Source organism: Callorhinus ursinus, unplaced genomic scaffold (assembly GCF_003265705.2).
Source record: "Callorhinus ursinus isolate GAN/ISIS: 27379988/994484 unplaced genomic scaffold, GSC_fseal_2.0 scaffold68, whole genome shotgun sequence".
In the NCBI taxonomy this organism is placed as follows: Eukaryota; Metazoa; Chordata; class Mammalia; order Carnivora; family Otariidae; genus Callorhinus; species Callorhinus ursinus.
Window position 1 is genome coordinate 5,992,142 of NW_027397130.1, and position 20,448 is coordinate 6,012,589.

Below are 20,448 nucleotides of genomic sequence, written 5' to 3' on the forward strand. Positions count from 1 at the left end.
CTCAATCCCAGGACCCCAAGATCATGACCTGAGCCAAAGTCAGGAGCCCCTTCCAGGCTGTCTTTTGTAAAAATTTTGCTGGAAAAATTTTTGCTATAAAATAATACCCTACAGAAATCAGTCAGAAGTCAAACTTGCAGACTGAACCAAGTGTCTCCACATTCCAGGATGTGTTGCCCTGATGGGAGGCATTAGTATGGATAGGGTAGGAGCTGTCCCTCCTCTCTCCCTCATCCACCCAAGTCATCACCTTTTATCCATTTCATACTGAAATTTCCCTTACCTACCTATCCATCCCCTTTTCCCCACCTTGTATCTTTTTATCTTGGGGAAAGTAAAAGCAGGTAGTCTTGTGGAAAGGATTTAGCACACCCCCTTTTGAGATCCTTCACACGGAAGTCTTTGGGCAGTGGTGCTCATGTTATAGCAAGACTGACTGCCTAATTCTATTACTTACTTTACTTTGCCTCTCCTTCCCTGGGGAAACAAAACTTTGATGACGGTCCGTCTTCTTTCACTAAGGTCTGTTTGAGAGGCTACTGTTTTTCATCAAGGAGTCTGATGGTGGTGTATAATCTGTGCTGCTACTGCCATTGTTCCTGGACCCAGCTAGCTCTGGGATACAGTATGCATTACTTAGAACACAGCCCCCAAATACAAGTCAATTCCTCAAAATATGCTAGATACCATTCTAAGAACTGTGAGGACCACAGATGAGAATTGGGCATGGAGCCAGCCTCAGGGTGTTTGCAGTTTAATTTAGGAGAGGACCATAGCACACCAGTAGTACACAGTACAAAGTATAGTGGTAGACAAGATGTCGTAAGGGATTGTTACTCTTGACCATGATCCTCCATTAAATATTATAAAAGTGAGACAGAAAAGTTGACCAAGATGGTTTGTAAGCCCTGAACTGAATCTTGAGAGCTTACCAAATAGATAAGGAAAAGGATAATCCAACCAGAGGGAAAACTTGGAAGTCTAGTGTATTTAGAAGTTGGTGAGTTGACTTGCTTGATTGAACTGAAGGGTTCATTTAGAGAACCAGCCGGTGAGAAGGTAGATAAGTAGGCGTTGGCCGAACTATAAAAACTGGAACTCCAGACTAAGGACGGTTTGGGTCTGTTAGAGGCTACTCAGTACTTTCTAAAGAGAAAACCAATGCTGTTTGAACTGATTTTGGGGCATTAAGTAGATTGAGGTAAAACCAGTTCAGCCTTAATGCTTGGGCATTTGGTGCCCCTCAGCCTGCTGACTCGCTGCTGTTCCCCTTCAAACTGATCCCCGTTGATAGCAGCTGCTCAGGGAGAGAACAGAAGCGCAGCTTGAGCAACAGGGAAGAAAATACTGTTTCTGGGGTACAGAAGGTTCATATTCAGATGGTAGTATAAAAGTAATAAGTGATTTTTACCAGTGAAAAATTTAGGAGTTTGAGAGGTTTTTTCCCCCCCCTCCTTTCCTTGCTCTCTCTTTTTCTTTCTTTTCCTTTTAAAATTGTTTAAGGGGCCAGGGGGGGCGGTGAGTGCCTCGCTGGCTCAGTTGGTGCAGCAAATGACTCTTGATCTTGGGGTCTTGAGTTCCAGCCCCACCCTAGGTGTGGAGCCTACTTGTTTAAAGGGCAAAACCTAGCCCTTTCACCATGTTTCACTAGTGGTCAGAAGGTAGACTTAACTAACAATGCCTCTTGGATTTCTTTACTTTGATAAATGAAATCCTCTCTGAAAATAACATAAGTCAAGGATTTCAGACTCTTCGATCCCCAAAGAAATGAATCTTCTGGAAAGACTCATTTCAAAGGGGAGCTAAAAAAGCATTTCATGGCACAAATGTTATACTTTCTCTGAGAGAGGTCATCACCGTAAGGTAAAGTACCCCCTTGTTTTGATCTTGTTACATGAATACTTTTTTAAATGAAGACTTTGTTTAAACCACTTATTATTACTATTTTAAGTAAGCTGTACACCCATCGTGGGGCTTGAACTCACCACTCCGAGATCAAGAGTCGCGTGCTGTCCTACTGAGCCAGCCAGGTGCCCCTCTTTAAACCATTTAATGAAATAGTATAATTTGATGTTCACATACAAATTCATAAATCTGCTAAAATTGGGAGAGTTTTAAAACCTCATAAATGCATTTCATTTCTTCTCAGTGTTCTGGTGTCTAAGGGCCGACTGCCTGTCAAGTGTCTTGACTGAGCTGTAGTCCTTCAGCCTGGAGACTCGGCCAGGCGGCGTGAACTTTGAGAATTGTGCTCTCTGTGTGCTTGGGTAAACAATTGAAGGTTTCTGTGGGACCAGGAACCTTAATTATTAAACTGCCTTTAAGTTGGGCATCTCATCGTTAAAATCAGAATAGCTTATCTACAGTGTGGGTGTTTTTCATGATTTGGCTCACAGTAGAGCAGGCAGCACAACCGAGATGTTTTTCACTTTGAGCAAAACCTGTGACAGACGGAGGTGGTGATTGTAAAGCACTTACCTAAAGTGTTAGCAGTGAATCAGTGCAGCCTGAGGCCGAGTCAGTAATCCGTGCCCAGGGAGTCTAAAGTTGAGGAGCATTCTCATAGTTTCCGATAAAATATGTCACAGGCAGCTGAAGACAGTGGGTTTTTTAAATGGCTGACCCAGTGCAGTTACCCTAGCCAGGGCCCTGTCACATTTTTTTTAGGGGTTTAAGACTTTAAAAAGTGTGTGTGTGTGTGTTCTCCCCCCCCTTTTTTTAATAACTTGCAATTAATATGGTAGGATCACCACATTCTTAATCTGCCTACAGGTCATGGCACTATTTCATTATCATTACTGTGGGATTGATTGACCTTGAAGAACAGGAGAAACTCACTGGCTTATGTTGAATTTCTTTAATGCAGGGACTACATATAAGTGGCATTTGAGGGAGGGTGGTTTGTGTAGGAGACTAAATATGTAATTGTTCCTGTCTTTTATGTGCGAATGCCCTTACACAAGCTGCTTTACAAATTGATAAAATTTTGGATTGGCGCACTGCTGCATAACTGTACTGCATACTTATTTTTATTTTTATTTATTTTTTATACCAACATCCCAGTTGACATTTCTTATTTTATTTTTTTAAGATTTTATTTATTTATTTGAGAGAGTGAGTGAGAAAGAGCATGAGCCAAGGGGGGAGGAGCAAAGGAAGAGGGACAAGCGGACTCCCTGCTGAACAGGGAGCAGCTTAACTGACTGAGCCACCCACTGCCCCTCTTGTTTTGTTTTGTTTTTATTTGAGAGAGAGAGAAAGCACAAGCAGGGAGAGGGAGAGAGGGAGAAACAGACTCCCTGCTGAGCACTGGATCCCAGGACCCCGAGATCATGACCTGAGCTGAAATAGATGCTTAACCGACTGAGCCACCCAGCGCCCCCATACTTATTTTTTAAAAATCATGATTTCTGGGGCACCTGGGTGGCTCGGTGGGTTAAACGGCGACCAGCTCTTGCTTTTGGTTCAGGCCATGGTGTCGGGGTTGTGAGACCAAGCCCTGTGTCAGGCTCTGCACTGGGCACGCGGCCTGCTTGGGATTCTTGCCCTCCCTCTCCCTCTGTTCCTCCCCCCCCCCCATCTAAAAAAAAAAAAAATCATGATTTCTTTTGTTTGTTTATTTACAGATAATTGAATATGTTCATACAAGAGAATAGCCCCATAATTCACATTACAATCTAAACAAGCAATTTATAAACAAAACACTTATCTACCATTTTCCTAAAAGGTAACCTTTTTTGGGACGCCTGGATCCCTCAGCAGGGAGCCTGCTTCTCCCTCTGCTTGTGCTGTCTCTCTCTCTCTCTCTCTCTCTGACAAATAAATAAAATCTTAAAAAAATACCTTTTTCCGTAATTTGTGTAGAAAATCAAGTACAGTTCTTATCTCCCAGTATCTGTGTAGAAGAGACAGGGAAAGGAATTAGCTATTGTGATCCTCGAACTGTGCATTTAAAATCTTTCTTGAGGGGCGCCTGGGTGGCTCAGTCGTTTAGCGTCTGCCTTCGGCTCAGGTCATGATCCCAGGGTCCTGGGATCGAGCCCCGCATCGGGCTCCTCGCTCTGTGGGAAGCCTGCTTCTCCCTCTCCCTCTCCCATTCCCCCCGCTGTGTTCCCTCTCTTGCTGTGTCTCTCTCTGTCAAATAAATAAATAAAATCTTAAAAAAAAAATCTTTCTTGAAGTAAGCCAGAGTCTCCTACTGGTGTGTTTTCAGAATAAAACAAGAATCCCAGTCCTCTTAATATGTATGCTGTTGGTGCCCATGAACAGCGTTACGTTGAAGATACCAGATTTAGTGAAGGTAATATTTAGTCCTCCCAGGATTGCCACTTTTTGTTAGATCTACTACTGCACATGTATAAGGCAGGGTAAATGTTGTGAAGTAAATTTGTCCACTAAGACAGCCAGAATGTAGCTCTGTACTGATTGCTACACTGCTTATCACGTTTTCTTACTCAATCACCTCAGTAACCCTGGGAGGTGTAGGTGTCACCACCACTTTCTAGGTGGGGAAACCAGAATTTTAGACAAGAGTCGTTTGTCCACGGTCACATAGTTCACTGGTGAGATTGGAATTTGAACTCATGTGTTCAGCCCCTTGATTCCAGATCTAAGGGGCCTGAGACCTAAATCTTTGACCTTTTTTTTTTTTTCCCCTTAACTGTTTGGAAAGCTTTGACTTCATGTTGGTATAAATGGAAATTTGCATTGCTTTAAGAATAGTCTCAGACGGGGGGCAGGGGGGGTGAGGGCAGCAGTGAATACTGTTATCAGAATCACATAATATTAGAATAGTAGAATCACAAGGTTCAAGAAAGTTTTATTTCTGGAAATTTTTTTTCATAGAATAGTTATGGTAAGCTATCATTCTGGGGGTTTCTGGAGTCTTACTGTGTTGTTTTCTGCTTTCCTATGTATTTTTGGGATGTGAAGTTTGTACCCAAGATGTATGAGGAGGCCCTGGTGTGATTTTCTTATGTGTGAACTGGACCAGAATATTACTATGTTCTCTTGACTGAAATATTTCTAACTTTTTTAAAGATTTTATTTATTTTTTATTTTTTTTAAGATTTTACTTATTTATTTGACAGACACAACCAGAGAGGGAACGCAGCAGGGGGAGTGGGAGAGGGAGAAGCAGGCCTCCCGTGGAGCAGGGAGCCCGATGCGGGGCTCGATCCCAGGACCCTGGCTGGGATCATGGGCTGAGCTGAAGGCAGACAGATGCCCAACAACTGAGCCACCCAGGCGCCCCATTTCTAACTTATTTAAAGATTTTATTTTTAAGTAATCTCTACACCCAACGTGGGACTGGAACACACAACCTGAGATCAAGAGCTGCACGCTCCACCGACTGAGCCAGCCAGGCGCCCCTTAGTGGAAGTATGATATACATATAGAAAAGTTCACAGACCCTGAGTTCCCAGTTCAGTGAATTCTCATAAACTGAACATACCCAGTTCAGTAGCCAGCATGCAGTCAAGAAATACAACATTAGTGACACCCTGAAAGCCCCTATTGTCCCCCTCCATTGACTGGAATAGTTTCAAGTGTCCTGTATAAACTTCACATCATTCCTCATTTGTAGGTCTCTTCCTGATTTGAGTTCTGACGTTATTTTCAGTCTTTTTGCAAGAAGAAAAAAAGTCACTGAAACTTGTCACTTCCTCCTTTCATAATCTCATCTCTTGATCAGTTTGCTTCCGTTAAACTGGAGTGTTTTGTGTGGCTACAAAGTCCTAACTTGAGGGCATATGAAGGTTGGGATAGAACCTGCAGCCATGGGGTGAAACCTAAAAACATTTCCTGAGATTTTCAGGACTGAATGAAAATTTGGTTGTTGAACGCCACCACCTATTCGTTCCGGGGGGAATGAAATGAGTGAGTGAGCGTGCCTTCCATCTTGGGGAATGGAGATGGGGGCACTTCCTCATTCTCAGAACTCTGATGAGGCCTTTTAATTATGTGTGAAGGACGTGAGTATTCACGTCAGTCCGTGGGAAGTTGAACACAGTCTCTGTAGGTGCAGACTCATCCACACATGGTTCTGGTCTCCTTCTCTGCTCCACTTTGGACTCACATAGGTTAATTTGTGTCCTTTGCTGTTTTAAGCATGTAGACGTTTGAATAAAACTTAATTTGTAAATATCTGTTAAGTCGCCCCAGCTGCAGGGCTTGCGTGTCATGCTGATGTGAGTGGAGCCACTGGGTCGGAAGACCTGGTCCCTGACTCCTGGGGTGGCCCAGGCTGGCAGGGACACACTCTCTCTCTCCTGTGCTTTGCCTCCAGCAGAACCAGTGTTCTTAAGTTCTAGAGTAACGAAGTTTAGAGGCATGCACAGCAAATTTTGACTTTCTGCTCTGCGGCGTCCTGGCCTAGCCCATTCCTGTAACGAGGAACAGTCTGGGATCTGTAAATTTGTGTGTGATCCACTAGCTCATAACCTTGGGTAGTCATGTCACGTTTGTAGAAAATGTTTTCAGTCTGGAGAATGCAGTATTACAGTTTTATGGTCTCTGGATCTTCCCCCTAAATCGGGCTAGTGGTTGTGCTTCCAGCATTCCCTAACTCAAACACGTTGCGGCCTTGAGGGTGAGTGGAATAGGACTTGCCATGCTTTTTCATGAAAATATGTTTGTGTATGAGGACACGTGGACAGATGGTGCATGCAAGCAGCAGCCTGACACACCTGTTCGGTGGCTGTCCCGGGACTGGATCCCTGTGATCCTGAAGATGGGCCAGAGAAGCTCTGGAGAAGTCTAGAAGCTCTCTCCCGGAGAGCAGGCTTATTTAGTCCCTTCATTCTCCAGCATCAGTACTTGCTGTTTTCCCAAATCTCTTCTCCCAAACTGTTCGTTTCACCTGTCATGCTCCCGTTTGCTTTCCTACTGAGGGGTTTGTGCTAGATGTTCAGGGATCAGACCCTGGTTTTCCGAGACCATTTCTTTTACTTTTTAATTGTAACTGCAAGAGTTGATATGTGGTTGTTTGAAATCACGTGAAGTCTTGCATCCATTTAACTGATCATACTTCAGATAATGCCTTTTACAAACAAACCTAAATGGCAACATAATTGTCTTAGTGGCTACCTTTTTAAGAGTGTGAAAAGGAAATGATTTGATTTTTTCCCCCCTTGTCTTAATTCTTTTTAGGTTTTGAATGAAGAATGTGATCAGAACTGGTACAAGGCAGAACTCAATGGGAAAGATGGCTTCATTCCCAAGAATTACATAGAAATGAAACCACATCCGTAAGTTGGACTCTACTGGTCTTCCAGGAGTCAGACCCATCTGTTTATTTCAAACAATGTTATTTTATTTTATGTTTTTAAAATTGAGGTCCTTGGGATAGTTGTCATACCTTTTACTCTGTCTTCCCAGAGAATTAACAAAGCATGTTGATTTTGCACGTTAATAGTAGGATATAGTCATATTGCACGCCCAGCACAGAACCCACTGCAGGGCTCAGTCTCAGGCCCCTGTGATCATGACCTGAACCGAAATCAAGAGTCAGGTGCTTAACCAACTGAGCCACCCAGGTGCCCCAGTAGTACATATTTTAGATTGATAATGGTTGCTGTTGATCTTTAATGAAGCAGTTGTTTCATTTAAAACAATAGGTTATATACTATTACCTAATAATAGTACATGTTTTGGATTGATAATACCTGTCAGTGATCTTCAAATAATAAAACTATAGAAATGTCGTTCCCTGATTCTTTTTCATAAAACCCCTGAGGCCAGATCTGTTTCATAATTCTCCATTTTTTGAGTCTTAGAAAGTGTACTTACCACATAGTTTTGTTGATAGGTTTGATTGCCCTATAAGACTGTTATCTTATTAATCTTTGTATCCCCAGAGCACAGTGTGCTTGGCAATATAATAGGTTCTCAATAAATGCTTATTATAATTACTATCCTTGCCTACCACTTAGTGTTCTCACTTCAGAGAATTCAAAATAATCTCCTACCCCAGGCTGTTGAGAGCAGTGAACTTTTTTCTTTTTTTTTTTCCCCCTCCCTCGGAACATCCCCTCCCCTACCCGGTTTATATTGATATGCGACATGGTGGGACCACTGTCCTCCTACCCTCACCCATGACCTCCTTCGCTGGCCCTGCTCCTCCTCCAGAAGCAGTCCCTTCCATCCTTTGTATATCAGGAGGAACTGAGGCTCAGTGCTCAGGCTGGAATGTCATTGAGACAGAGAGGAGCAGCAGTTTCTGTCTACTTAATTTAACACAAATGATAAATAAGACCTTTAGATGACTTGACCCACCTCAAGTGGCAGCCCATTTGTCCCTCTCCTTCTTTGTCACTGCTCTAATGTGTGCCTGTCATTTCTCTTCCCCCCCGAGCCACCAGAACAGGGATCTTAACCACATCTTATACACAGAGTTCAAAGGGGCCTTCGAGCATCTAGTTCATTCCTCTTTATCTTAAAAATTAGGAAAGCTCCTGGTATTTTTATTTCAATGCCAATAATTTATGAATTTGGTTCTCATTATAAAAGACAGCATAGAGGGACCCCTAGGTGGCTCAGTTGTTAAGCGTCTGCCTTCGGCTCAGGTCATGGTCCCAGGGTCCTGGGATTGAGCCCTGCATCAGGCTCCCTGCTCCACGGGAAGCCTGCTTCTCCCTCTCCCACTCCCCCTGCTTGTGTTCCCTCTCTCGCTGTGTCTCTGTCAAATAAATAAATAAAATCTTAAAAAGTGTAGAAAACCATAGAGCAATATAAGAATTTCTCCCCACATACATACCGCTTTTGGAGGTAACCACCACTGGCAATTAAATGTAAGCCAAATGCTATCTTTTTTTTTTTTTTTTTTTTAAGTAGGCATAAAAAAAATCTTCAAAGGTGTATGTGGCAGGGATTCCTGGACCCCTGTCAGTGGGATAAGGCCCTTCATTTGAAGTCCCTGTAACATTAGGGGTTTACACACAGCCATGCCCAGGTTACTAAAATGTAGGCACACATGGTAATAACCAAGAAACTCCAAAAGATGAACACAAGACTAGTACAGATGTCCTGGGAAGTATACTAAGCACAACTTTGCATTTTTGTAGCCATTTAGTGTTCATGTTTGCTTTGGGGACTGTGTGGGCTTTTCACGGACAGCATCACGGAATTCACTCCACGGAGAGAAGCAGTTGGGTAGTGGTAACTGGGAGTGGGAGCTGCTCTTTGGATCATACAGTGGGTCCTCCCTCTGTCCATATAAGCCAGATATTCTGTATACATCTATTCCTTCGGTCTATCCTCAAAGTAGATGAAGCGTTGGCTAAACTATATGTAAAGGACCAGATAATAAATATTTTAGACTTTGAGGACCATATGCAGTCTCTGTCATTTCACATATTCTTTTGAATTTTTTAAAATAACCCTTTAAGGGGCCCCTGGGTGGCTCAGTCTGTTAAGTGGCTGCCTTCGGCTTGGGTCATGACCCTGGAGTCCCAGGATCGAGCCCCACGATCCCCATGCCGGGCTGCCTCTCCCTCTCCCTCTGCTCTTCTCCCCGCTTGTGTTCTCTGTCTCGCTCTTTCTCAAATAAATAAATAAGTCTTTTTATTTTATTTATTTTTTTAAATTAATTAATTTATTTATTCATGAGAGACAGAGAGAGAAGCAGAGGGAGAAGCAGGCTCCCAAGGAGCAGGGAGCCCGATGCGGGACTTGATCCCAGGACCCTGAGACCATGACCTGAGCCGAAGGCAGACGCTTAACCATCTGAGCCACCCAGGCGCCCTAAATAAGTCTTTTTAAAAAAATAAATTAAATAACCCTTTAAAAATTTGTAAATGTCGGGCACCTGGGTGGCTCAGTTGGTTAAGCGACTGCCTTCGGCTCAGGTCATGATCCTGGAGTCCCGGGATCGAGTCCCACATCGGGCTCCCTGCTCAGCAGGGAGTCTGCTTCTCCCTCTGACCCTCTTCCCTCTCGTGCTCTCTATCTCTCATTCTCTCTCTCTCAAATAAATGAAATCTTTGAAAAAAATTTTTTTGTAAATGTCTTAGATTGTGGGCCATACAAAAACTGGGCATATTTGGGCTGAGGGCCATAGTTTGCTGGTTTCTGCACTCGATCCAGTGATAATGGAAATCAATTTCAGTTCCTTTTCATTTTCGTATTTCCGGGCTAAAAGGGAATTCAGCAGAACATCACAGTGTAATTTTTATATTAAATAAAATGCCTATGGCTCTGTACCCTTGTTTTCCTTCGGATTGTTTGAAATGTCATAGGCCTTTTGAATCCGACTGTTGAGAAAACACAGGAAAGGCCTTCTTCCTTGGAAAGCACAGGTTACTGCCCCAGTTGCTCGATTGCTGGGTCAGCCCTCGAGGAAGACTCCTTGTCCTGCCTCATCCTCTTTAAAGGTCCACTCTAAAGAACTCTGGAATAATAGTTGATCGGGAAACATCCAGGAGAGCCTCCATGGTGGTGGTTTTTGCAGAGTCTAGCTGAAAGGCAGGGTCCCCCGCTGCATGCTCTGAAACAGGAAACCATATTGCTGAAGAGACCATGGCCATGGGCCTGTGGAGTGGTTGGCCTTGCGGGCACACGTCGTGTTCCGGGACTGCTCTGTGACTGGACATCCATAAGTACAGGGTCTGTGTCCCTCCCCTAGCAGTGGGAGAGCACAGAGCACCAGGGCCCCCTTCCCTCTTCCCTCTCTCCTTCCTCTCCCCCCACCTTCAGTTTTTGTTAGGAAGAGGTAAGTCTCCAGTGCAGTACGACCTAATACGGCTTTTGAGGTAACAAGTTAAACACAGACTAGGAAGCGATTATCGGCTAGTGTTGCAACACAGATTATTGTGCATACTGGGGGTGGGTCCAGATATGTGCTTTTCACACTGAGTGCATATAGATGGAAGCCTATGGAATGTAGTGAAGAATTAAATTGGAAAACGAGCCACCTCCTCTGGTTAGCTTTCTCCTTTGCTAAAGATGTTAAAACTTTTGACTGTAGCCATGTAGTTACACCTAAATATCACTGTTTAAATGTCTTAACGGAGAGTGATAGCTATTCTTCATATGGTGCGATATCCCTTATGTTGTGGGACATCCTCGAGAAAAAGAGGGACGGAATTTAGTAAAAATGGAAACAGATACAAAAGAAGTTTTTATTTAATAAAATGGTCTCCGGCTAATTGTCTATTTTTCAGTCTGGGTGCTTATAATGAGCATGTTTACTTTGTAAAAATTCCAATTTAGAGTACTTTATTTCACTGCAGTTTATCGTTTTTCACTGAGAATTAAATTGAGTCCATCTCAAGCTGGGGGCTAGAAAACACTGCAGCCGCACCTGTGTGTGCGCATCCGATGCGAAGGCCTGAAATCCGAGCAGAGCTGCTAGCACTTGGCTGCCTCTGGGGAGCTTGAGGGGAAGTCTTTATTTTTACTTCACGAACATCTAGGCTATTTCTTTAATTCATATTCATTATTTTAAAACAAGGGAAAAGAAAGGAAAGTACCTGCTTGGTGGGAAGATCTTGGGGTCTTGGGAGGAAAAGAGAGTGGCTGTTGGGTGACTTTACCCCGCCTCCGACCGATGCTTATTGCCTGCAAGTGTGTCACAAACTCGAAAGCACTAGAGACTAAAATAGAAAATGTTTCAGTGGCCTCAGTATAGTCAGCTGTCCTCTCATTGTTGGAGAGGATTCTGTTGTATTAATACGCAACTTCTCTTGTGTGGCCTGACTTCCAGGCACTGGAGGGCTTACCCTTGGTTTACTTCTAGAAGCTGGATCCTAGCAGCTATTCAGCAACCTGGTATTGTAGTACTCAAAGTGAGAAAGACACAAGAAGGTAGATTTAAGAAGGTTTAATGATTAATCAATTAATGGCAGCTTCTGATCGGATCTTCCTAGCAGCTCACATCTTTCTGTATGAGGGTTTTGGGGTTTTTTTGTTTTTTGTTTTTTAAGATTTATTGATTGATTGATTCAGAAAGAGAATGTGCAGGGTGGGGGCGGGCAGACTCCTTGCTGAGCACAGAACCAGTTGCAGGGACTCTAGGGCTCAATCTCATGACCCTGAGATCATGATCATGACCTGAACTGAAACCAAGAGGCGGACACTTAACTGAGCCACCCCGGTGCCCCATGTTTGAATTTTAGTATAGTCTATTATTCTAGAGATTCCTTGCAATGCAGTTGCTTGTAAGTTAGATTTATTACTTTAATGGACTATCTGGTACCTTTGTTATTACAGTTTGCATATATAATGAATGTTAGTTACCATGTAAAGAGTCTAATGAAGCACATAGGTCTTTTTTTTTTTTTTTTTTTATGGGGGCGGCTGGGTGGCTCAGTTGTTAAGTGTCTGCCTTCGGCTCAGGTCATGGTCCCAGGATCCTGGGATCGAGCCCCACATCGGGCTCCCTGCTCCGTGGGAGGCCTGCTTCTCCCTCTCCCACTCCCCCTGCTTGTGTTCCCTTTCTCGCTGTGTCTCTCTCTGTCAAATAAATAAAATCTTTAAAAAAAACTTTTTTTAATTTGAGACAGAGCTCATGAGAGAGAGCACGAGAGCGGGGTATAGGGAGAGGGAAAAGTAGACTCTTCTTCTGAGCAGGGAGCCCGATGTAGGGCTCGATCTCAGGACCCTGGGATCCTGACCTGAGCCGAAGGCAGACGCTTAACCGAGCCACCCAGGCGCCCCAGATAGGTCTTATTAGCTATAAGTAATATCATTGCTTTTTAAAAATAATAACATTTAAAGACAGGTTTGAAAAGAGAATGTTTTCACAATTGACCCATCCTAATGAGTAATGGTTTTCATGTGAAATAGGCAGCTATGACTTGAAGCTTTTTTCACCGCTCCTGCTCTTCCTCTCCCCTACCTGCTCCCGCTCCCCTTCCTCCTCCACAGGCCAGTTGCACCCATAGTTTTGTGTGAATTCACCCACTTTTTCTTGCAGCCAAGGTGAATTAGCATTGGGAGCAGAAGACTCCATAACCTATCCCAAATGAAAAACTGAATCTTGCAACTAACTGCCTCTGCATAGGATAAATTAGGATGTTCCTGCTGGCTCCTGGAAGCTGACTCTGAGCAGTGATGGCAGGAGAGGCCTCTGAGAGGAATGACTGCCTTTGTGGGAGTAGAGGCTGCTCTCTCAGAGCCTGCACCTCTTCACCTTGGGCTGTTACAAGTAGTAGCCCTGGCTCCAGTTTCTGGGCCTTCCAGTTTCCTACCTCCATTTCCCTTAATCCCACTGTAGCAAAGCTTCAGCCTTGTCAAATGGCTGGGAGAAGAGGCCTGTCTCCTTATGTGGTTCTTCCGGTGCTTCATATTGATAGACCTGGGCTTTCCCCAGGGCCCTGAGTCAGTAGGGAGCCCGATGGGCTTTGGCTCAGGAGGCCCACCTTTAAGTGTCTTCTTCTTTAGGAAGAGTGGCCCACGATCATGCCTTATGAGTCACTTTCTGGAGAGTAGGGTAGGGGAAAGTCACTTGAAGGGAGATGGTCCATGTCTCAAGGGAGAAGCTGACTGAATGGCTCTGTGGGGCATGTTGACCCTGGAGGGTAAAGAGGGAGGCCCCTTCCTTTGGCAAGGAGTGTTCTGTTACATTTTGGAGGCTGGATATCCCGTCTCTTTGTGGGGAAGCAGATGTTGACTGGCTTGTCTTCCTTCCTTAGGTGGTTTTTTGGCAAAATCCCCAGAGCCAAGGCAGAAGAAATGCTTAGCAAACAGCGGCATGACGGGGCCTTTCTTATCCGAGAGAGTGAGAGTGCCCCGGGGGACTTCTCCCTCTCTGTCAAGTAAGTACTTCCCGCCCTGGTCCCCAGGGCCTCTCCCTGCTGGTCTGAATTGTGAAGCCACAGGCCAGCTGTCTGGCTACACACACCAAAAGGTTGCCAGCTGGTAGAGGTTTAGCCTAAACAGTATTTTACCAAAGCAGAATATTTTACATTAAAATAGTCATTTCTGGCTCCTCTTCAAAATCAGTTCTACCAGTACTGAGTTTAGATTCCTGTGTGGAAACAAGTCTTCAGCTGGTGAGTAGCGGCCTGGTTTCCCTATCCCCCACCCCTCCTCTGTGCCCTCCATGCACACAGCTCTTTCCTCGTTTGCCCTCGGTGGGATCCCTGTTGCGCACTCTGTCGACGTGACTGGTCACCCTGTCAGCTACTTTGTGCACCTTTACCAGATGTCTAGCTTAAATCCTCCCAACACCATCCTAGGCCTCTCTCAGTTTAACTTTAAATGGTTACCACAAGGGTTTGGAGGTGCTTTGCTTTCCCCAGTGAGAAAATGTGAAGAGGAGCTGGTAAACAGGGAATGGGGAAGGCAGGGAGTTTGACCACCCTCGGAATTGTGGAGAACATAAGTTGGAACTTTGAGGATTTCAAGCAAATCACTTTTCATCTGTGAAATAAGGATTTTTAATCAAATTGTCATTTCCATATGTGTTTTGACTCAGTCCTTTCTAGTTAATATATTACCACAGGAACCCCTCCCCTGGGAATCTTAAAAATCACTCCATCATTTATATGACAGCATGATTAGGTTAAAAACTCAGATCACTGGGTGTTATTTGTGATGAATCACTAAATTCTACTCCTGAAACTAATATTATGCTGTATGTTAACTAACTAGAATTTTAAAAAAATTGAAGGGGGGGACTCAGATCAGTGTTATCATAGATCACATTGATTATTTTTAAATGAAGACCTTAAGATAGTTTATTTGCCATTTACACACAATGTAAAGATTTTTCAGTTTTCAAAATTAATTGAATATCTTGTTTCATTGTAGGACCAGTATAGGTTTTTTGAAATGTAGATTTAAGCTTAATTTTTGTGTTCTTTTTCTCAGTGAAGGTATGGGAGGTGGTTTCAGGCCATATTCACAACACTGCACAGATATGTGTCTGGTATAAGTGAGTTTTTTAGTCCCAGCATGAAAAAGTCAAACTGGATCTAATTATTATCTTCTAAAAAGGACTTTTTTTAATAGACTTCGTTTTTTATAGTAGTCGTAGGCTCACAGCAAAACTGCGTGGCAAGTTACAGAGGTTACCTCCCCACCCCCACCCCCCAACAGTGGCTTTCTGATGCACTTGGTTAAACATGTGTGAGTGAGGGTCTGAGGAAGAACATCTTGAGATGCAATTCTTCATGCTTCTTTGCTAACTTGTGTTTCATCGTCTGTTTTCCTTACATTTTATACTGACCTGAGTGGAAAACAGTCTAGAACGAGGAGTACAAGCAGTTACTCGCAGGTTAATTGAGTGATGGCCAAAGCCACCGAGGCGGGTGGCGTGCAGCTGGGAGGCCTTGATTACTACCAGTCACTGCACACGCTTATGTGGTAGCTGCTGGCAAGCTCCCAGACCATTCCGTTTTATCACATAAAAACTTGAAAGAGTCCCGCATTTATTGTTTCAGAAATAAAATTTGAAACAGATGTCATTACCGCGTTTAACAACACAAACACCTTCTCAAAGGAGGTTCAGGAATCCACGGTCTCTAAAAGGTTTCTCTAGTTTGGAGATGTGAGTCAGTAATGGAAAACACCGTGGCAGTTAACACGTCACTGTCTGGGACCGTGTACACCTTATAGAAACCATGTGCATCGCACCCGTGGGAGTGGGCTTCTGTGGAGCCAGAAGTGTGGCTTGAATGTGCCCTCCTTCCTCACTGCACACACGGATTCTCGTGAAAAAGCAACACCGGTTCTGAATACTTGGGATCTCCTACTTGAAGCCCAGTGCTGCCACCTACTGGGTTGTTTTTAAGAAGTTTTTCATTTCCTTCCCCCTTTAAGACTGAAGGAGAGGAGAGACCAAATGAAGTGTCCTTCATTTACAGATCTTCATAGAATGCCGTTGGAGGGCTGGCCTCTGGTGTCCGTGCTGAGGACCCAGCAGTGAGCAGGCCAGGCAGAGCCTTGCTGGGCTGGTGACGCAGCCACATAGCACTGTGGTTAGCGGTGGTCAGCTCCCAGTTGAACTCCTGCTTCTGCGGGCCACCGTACGGAGAAGCATGTTACCCGGAGGTCAAGAAACCTCTGGGCACTGGGTACCTCAGCCTCTTGTATTTATTGGCCCACGATGTTCCGTTCTGAGACCTTTTCACCCATGAGTAGAACTAAAATCCCTGAATGGAAAACATGATCTGTACTCCCAGTTACAGGGGAGTTGTTGAAAGTATGTTCTAGTCCCTCCTCTCTCACCTTCCTCTCCCACCTCTTGTAGTCTTTAAATATCATGTAAGGCTTTGACGGGGATTTTTGTTTGTTTGGATTTTTTTGGTTTTTGCTTGAAAAGTTAATGAAGTCACACTCTTCCCTGAATAAGGCTGTTTGATTTGGTACAGTGCAGGGCACGTGGAGACACGCCATAGGTTAGGACATTATTTTACAAACATCTTCAGAATTAACCTGATGGACAGGGTTTCCCTCTCTGACAAGGATTCTTCCTCTTGCCACTGGTAATCATCAGTCCATTGGAGGGATCTCAGGGGCACTCAGTGTCCTAACTCCAGCCAGGGAGTCGTGTTGTGCTGCAGTCCGGGGCCCCTCGGGCTCTGAGAAGCGTTGCCAGAATACTAGTTCTCATAAGACACCTCCTCGATTTGGTGGGCACGTGGCCCCCAGGTAGCCGGGACAGAGCCCTCTGACTGTTCCCGCGTGTGTTCTCTGCCCTTCCCAGGTTCGGAAATGATGTGCAGCACTTCAAGGTGCTCCGAGATGGAGCTGGAAAGTATTTCCTCTGGGTGGTGAAATTCAATTCTCTGAATGAGCTGGTAGATTATCACAGATCTACATCTGTCTCCAGAAACCAGCAGATATTCCTCCGGGACATAGAACAGGTGCCACAGGTAAGCCTCATAAGAGAGATTGGGATCATTTTTAGCAATTAAGAATAGCTCCTCAGGCAGACAAGTACCTTTTCAAAGGATTCCTTCTGGGGCTTCTGTGCTCATTATTCAAAATATTACGTGTAGTTTGAAACAAAATGGTTTTGCCTTTCCCAGAGGCTGCCTTTCTGAGGCGGTGTGTTGCCAGGTACCACCTATGTCTCTGAAGGAAAATGGTCTTTAACACTCTCCGATATTGTATTCCTGGAAGCAAGTAAGGAGGAAAACCTTGCTTGTAAGGGAGTTGAGTCCACACTCATTCCTATCTTCCTGTGCCTAAAGCCCCAGGCCTGTGTTAGGGGGAGCTCCACCTTATTTTAGTCAAGCTGTTGACCTTTTGACTCTGTAAAACCTTAAGGACTTTATAAGCAATAAACTGATGGGAACTGAAGCCTTTTCAAAGCTTAGGGTTGTAAACCGGAGCCTGACTGCTGTTTCCCGGAGTTCCTTCCCTGACAAGCAGCATTTGCTTCCGTGGTGTGGTGCCCTAGCCGCCATGGCGGGATGTGCCCTCGCACGTTCTAGGCTGTTGTGAGCCCTGGTGAACGTACCCCGCTCCCACATAGAGTAGACCTAGAACCTGGAAGGATAAACGAGTGGGGGGGGGGAGAAATGGAAGGTTGTCTCGGGAAACATGTAGGAGTCAGCACACGTCTGTCGCACCCTTGTGACTAGTCCCGCCCGGCAGGGGGCTGGCCATGAGCAGAGACCCAGCGGGTGTTCTCTCCCTGCCCCTCTTCTGCAGCAGCCGACGTACGTCCAGGCCCTCTTTGACTTTGATCCCCAGGAGGATGGAGAGCTGGGATTCCGTCGGGGAGACTTTATCCACGTCATGGATAACTCAGACCCCAACTGGTGGAAAGGGGCCTGCCACGGGCAGACCGGCATGTTTCCCCGCAATTACGTCACCCCTGTGAACCGGAACGTCTAAGAATTAAGAAGAGATTATTTAAAGAAAGTGAAAAATTTAAAACACATACAAAAGAATTAAACCCGCGAGCTGCCTTAACAGCAGCCCGTGAGGGAGCTCAGAACACCTGGCTGGGTCACCTGGTGACCCTCTCACTTTGGTTGGAACTCTGGGGGGGGGCGTTGGATATAAAAATGCCAAAACTTACCTATAAATTAAGAAGAGTTTTTATTACAAATTTTCACCGCTGCTCCTGTTTCTCCTTTGTCCTCCTTTCCATCCTTCTCTTCTGTCCATCAGTGCATGACGTCTAATACTACATATAGTCCTAGCTGATGCCGATAATAAAAGAAAAGAAACAAGCGGGCTGGTATTTTCTCTATGCAAAATGTCTGTTGTAATCGGAGTGACTGCAGGAAGGACAGCCATGGCCCTGTTCCTCAGGCGCACACACAGGAGGGGGCGGGTGGCCGGCAGCCCTTGCTGGGCAGCTTCTGCCAAATGGGGGCAGCCCCCGGCCGCCAGCGTCTTGTGACAAAGTTGAAAACGGAGTGGGGGCAAAAGGAAGGACTGTTAACCCTCATGGCTTCCTGAGAAAAGTCAAGCTAAAAACCTTTGTCTCTTTTCTACATTGTTTTCCCTTCCAAATGGTATTATTGAGCATGTTGATTTTTCATAGTGCCTTTTTCCTTATTTCAAGAGTTGCTTATGAGTGGTGTTTTTTTATTTGTTTTAAAATAAGTTAAAGACAGTCCAGAGCTTTTTTAGCCAATTTGTCTCCTACTCTGTAAATAGTCCTCCCCGGGGGGAGGGGAGAGCGGGGTAGAGCCGCGGAGAAAGCTCAGGTGGAGGGTGTGGCCATTCTGCCTGTTCTCAGCCACGAGTCTTTAAGGTTCAGCTTTAATATTTGTCAGCCCTCTGGAGTCTGCCGTGGCTGCCACAGGGGAGCAGTGCCGCCAGCTGCTGGGGAAGGAGGAGACGGTCCAGCTCTTCCCACCTCGGACTGGATCTGGCTGGGGGTAGGGGGTCAGAGTCTCCTTGACCTTGCGATCCCGGCTGCTGTCCGCCCCTCCTCAGCTCCAGAGCCCCCCAGAGAAAACTCCCTGGAGCCAGCAAGTTTCAAACACAGGAAAGCCCAAGGAACTTCAGCCGTCACTCTGTGACTGTATCGGGTTGTACACTGTGTTCCCACACCGGGGTGGAAAATGGGAGCTTGCGTTTTTCTTGCTCTGAAAATCAGAGGTATCTGTTCATGGCTTTCATCTGCTGTGTCCCCTGCCTGACCTGCCCAGGTGAGCACTAGGGCAGCGTTCAAGAAGCAGCTGGGTTTTTATGTCTCCGTTCCCAGTGGGCCGTGTCTGTAGCCGCTTTGCCCTTCCCCCGAAGGAAATGTCTCGGTGAAGCAGGGACAGTTGGGGAAGGATGAGTGGGAAATGTAGGAAGGCCGAGGCCATTGCAGAGCTCTCTCTGTCCGGCTTGTCAGCTGCTTGTCCCTCATAGTGATGTGCCTGTGAACTTTCTCCACCCGATCCCCTTGCCTGCAACAAACACAGGGCTGCCTGGGAGTCGGTGACGGCCTTTGGGTTCTGAGGTGGTCGGTTGGAGTCTCCCCTGGACTCTGGTTATGGAGCCAGACTCAGCCTGGAGTACTTAGAGGCCCTGGAGGCAGCTGCTCTTCTGGACAGAGCACCCGCCCCCTCGCTCCCTTTCTGGTAGCTTCTTTCCTCGTTGATGATAAAAGGTATCTCCGGCATTCTACACCTGGACCATTTGATTGTTTTATTTTGGAATTGGTGTATATCATGAAGCCTTGCTAAACTAAGTTTTGTGTGTATATATTTAAAAAAAAAAATCAGTGTTTAAATAAAAAGACCTATGTACTTAATCCTTTAACTCTGCGGATAGCATTTGGTAGGTAGTGATTAACTGTGAATAATAAACATACAATGAATTCTTCACTCTGTATCTTTTCTCTTCTCCCCCCCCCCCGCCTTACTTAAAATAAAAACCTAAAAGCCATGTCAGGTGTTAGGACTCCTGTGTCCTATTTTCCGACTCGCCTAGCTCCTTGGGGGTGCATGTGGATCTTGCTGGGCCCCAGGAGTCGTGATTGCGCACATGCAGCAGCTCGTCAGAATCCCTGGGGCGCTTGTTCACAATGTGGATGCCCCCCGCCCTCAGGTGCTGCGAGATGGTGGTTAAGGACAGACAGGCAGGCCTGGTGCTTCTGATGGAAGCCATAGGCCACACTTTGGAAACTCTGGTCTAGACCCAGAGCATGGCTTGCTTGGTTCTCATCCCCTCCCCCCCTTAAAAGACAGAAGCCCAGAATGGTCTGTGTCGAAGCAGTGTCCGTGTGCCAAGGAGCTAAAGCCTACTTGCCTGCTCAGCTAGCTGCTACGGGGTGAGACCAGGCCTGACCACACCACACTGGCCGTTGTAGACCAGAGGAGAATGTGAACAGAAACTAAACCCAAGAAATTTCCACTTACAGTCTTGGTCCAGTTCGTAAACAAGAGTTCAGCGCACCACCTCATTTGCGGCTGCCCTGCTTGGGTGCTACGTAGTTTTCACTCCTCCGCTTTTCTACGATGACCTTGGTGAGAAGGAACTTGAACCGACACCGTCCTGCTGGATGCTGCCGGTCTCAGACCACCTATGAGCTACTCTGAGGCTGAG

General features: G+C 45.5%; 1 protein-coding gene across 3 annotated transcripts in view; it reads left to right on the top strand.

Annotated features, from left to right (window-relative positions):
- Positions 1–19,788, top strand: part of GRB2 (growth factor receptor bound protein 2) — a 66,496-nt gene extending 46,708 nt beyond the window's left edge. For 2 of the 3 annotated variants that reach the window (XM_073886087.1, XM_073886088.1), the window contains exons 3-6: positions 7,153–7,250; positions 13,635–13,757; positions 16,652–16,820; positions 17,548–19,788. In XM_073886087.1, coding sequence (XP_073742188.1) covers positions 7,153–7,250; positions 13,635–13,757; positions 16,652–16,820; positions 17,548–17,790 — 633 coding nt within the window. In that variant the 3' untranslated portion in view covers positions 17,791–19,788. The remainder of the gene's footprint in view (positions 1–7,152; positions 7,251–13,634; positions 13,758–16,651; positions 16,821–17,547) is intronic. The other variant, XM_025859979.2, reaches the window with a different exon arrangement.
- Positions 19,789–20,448: the final 660 nt, after the last annotated feature.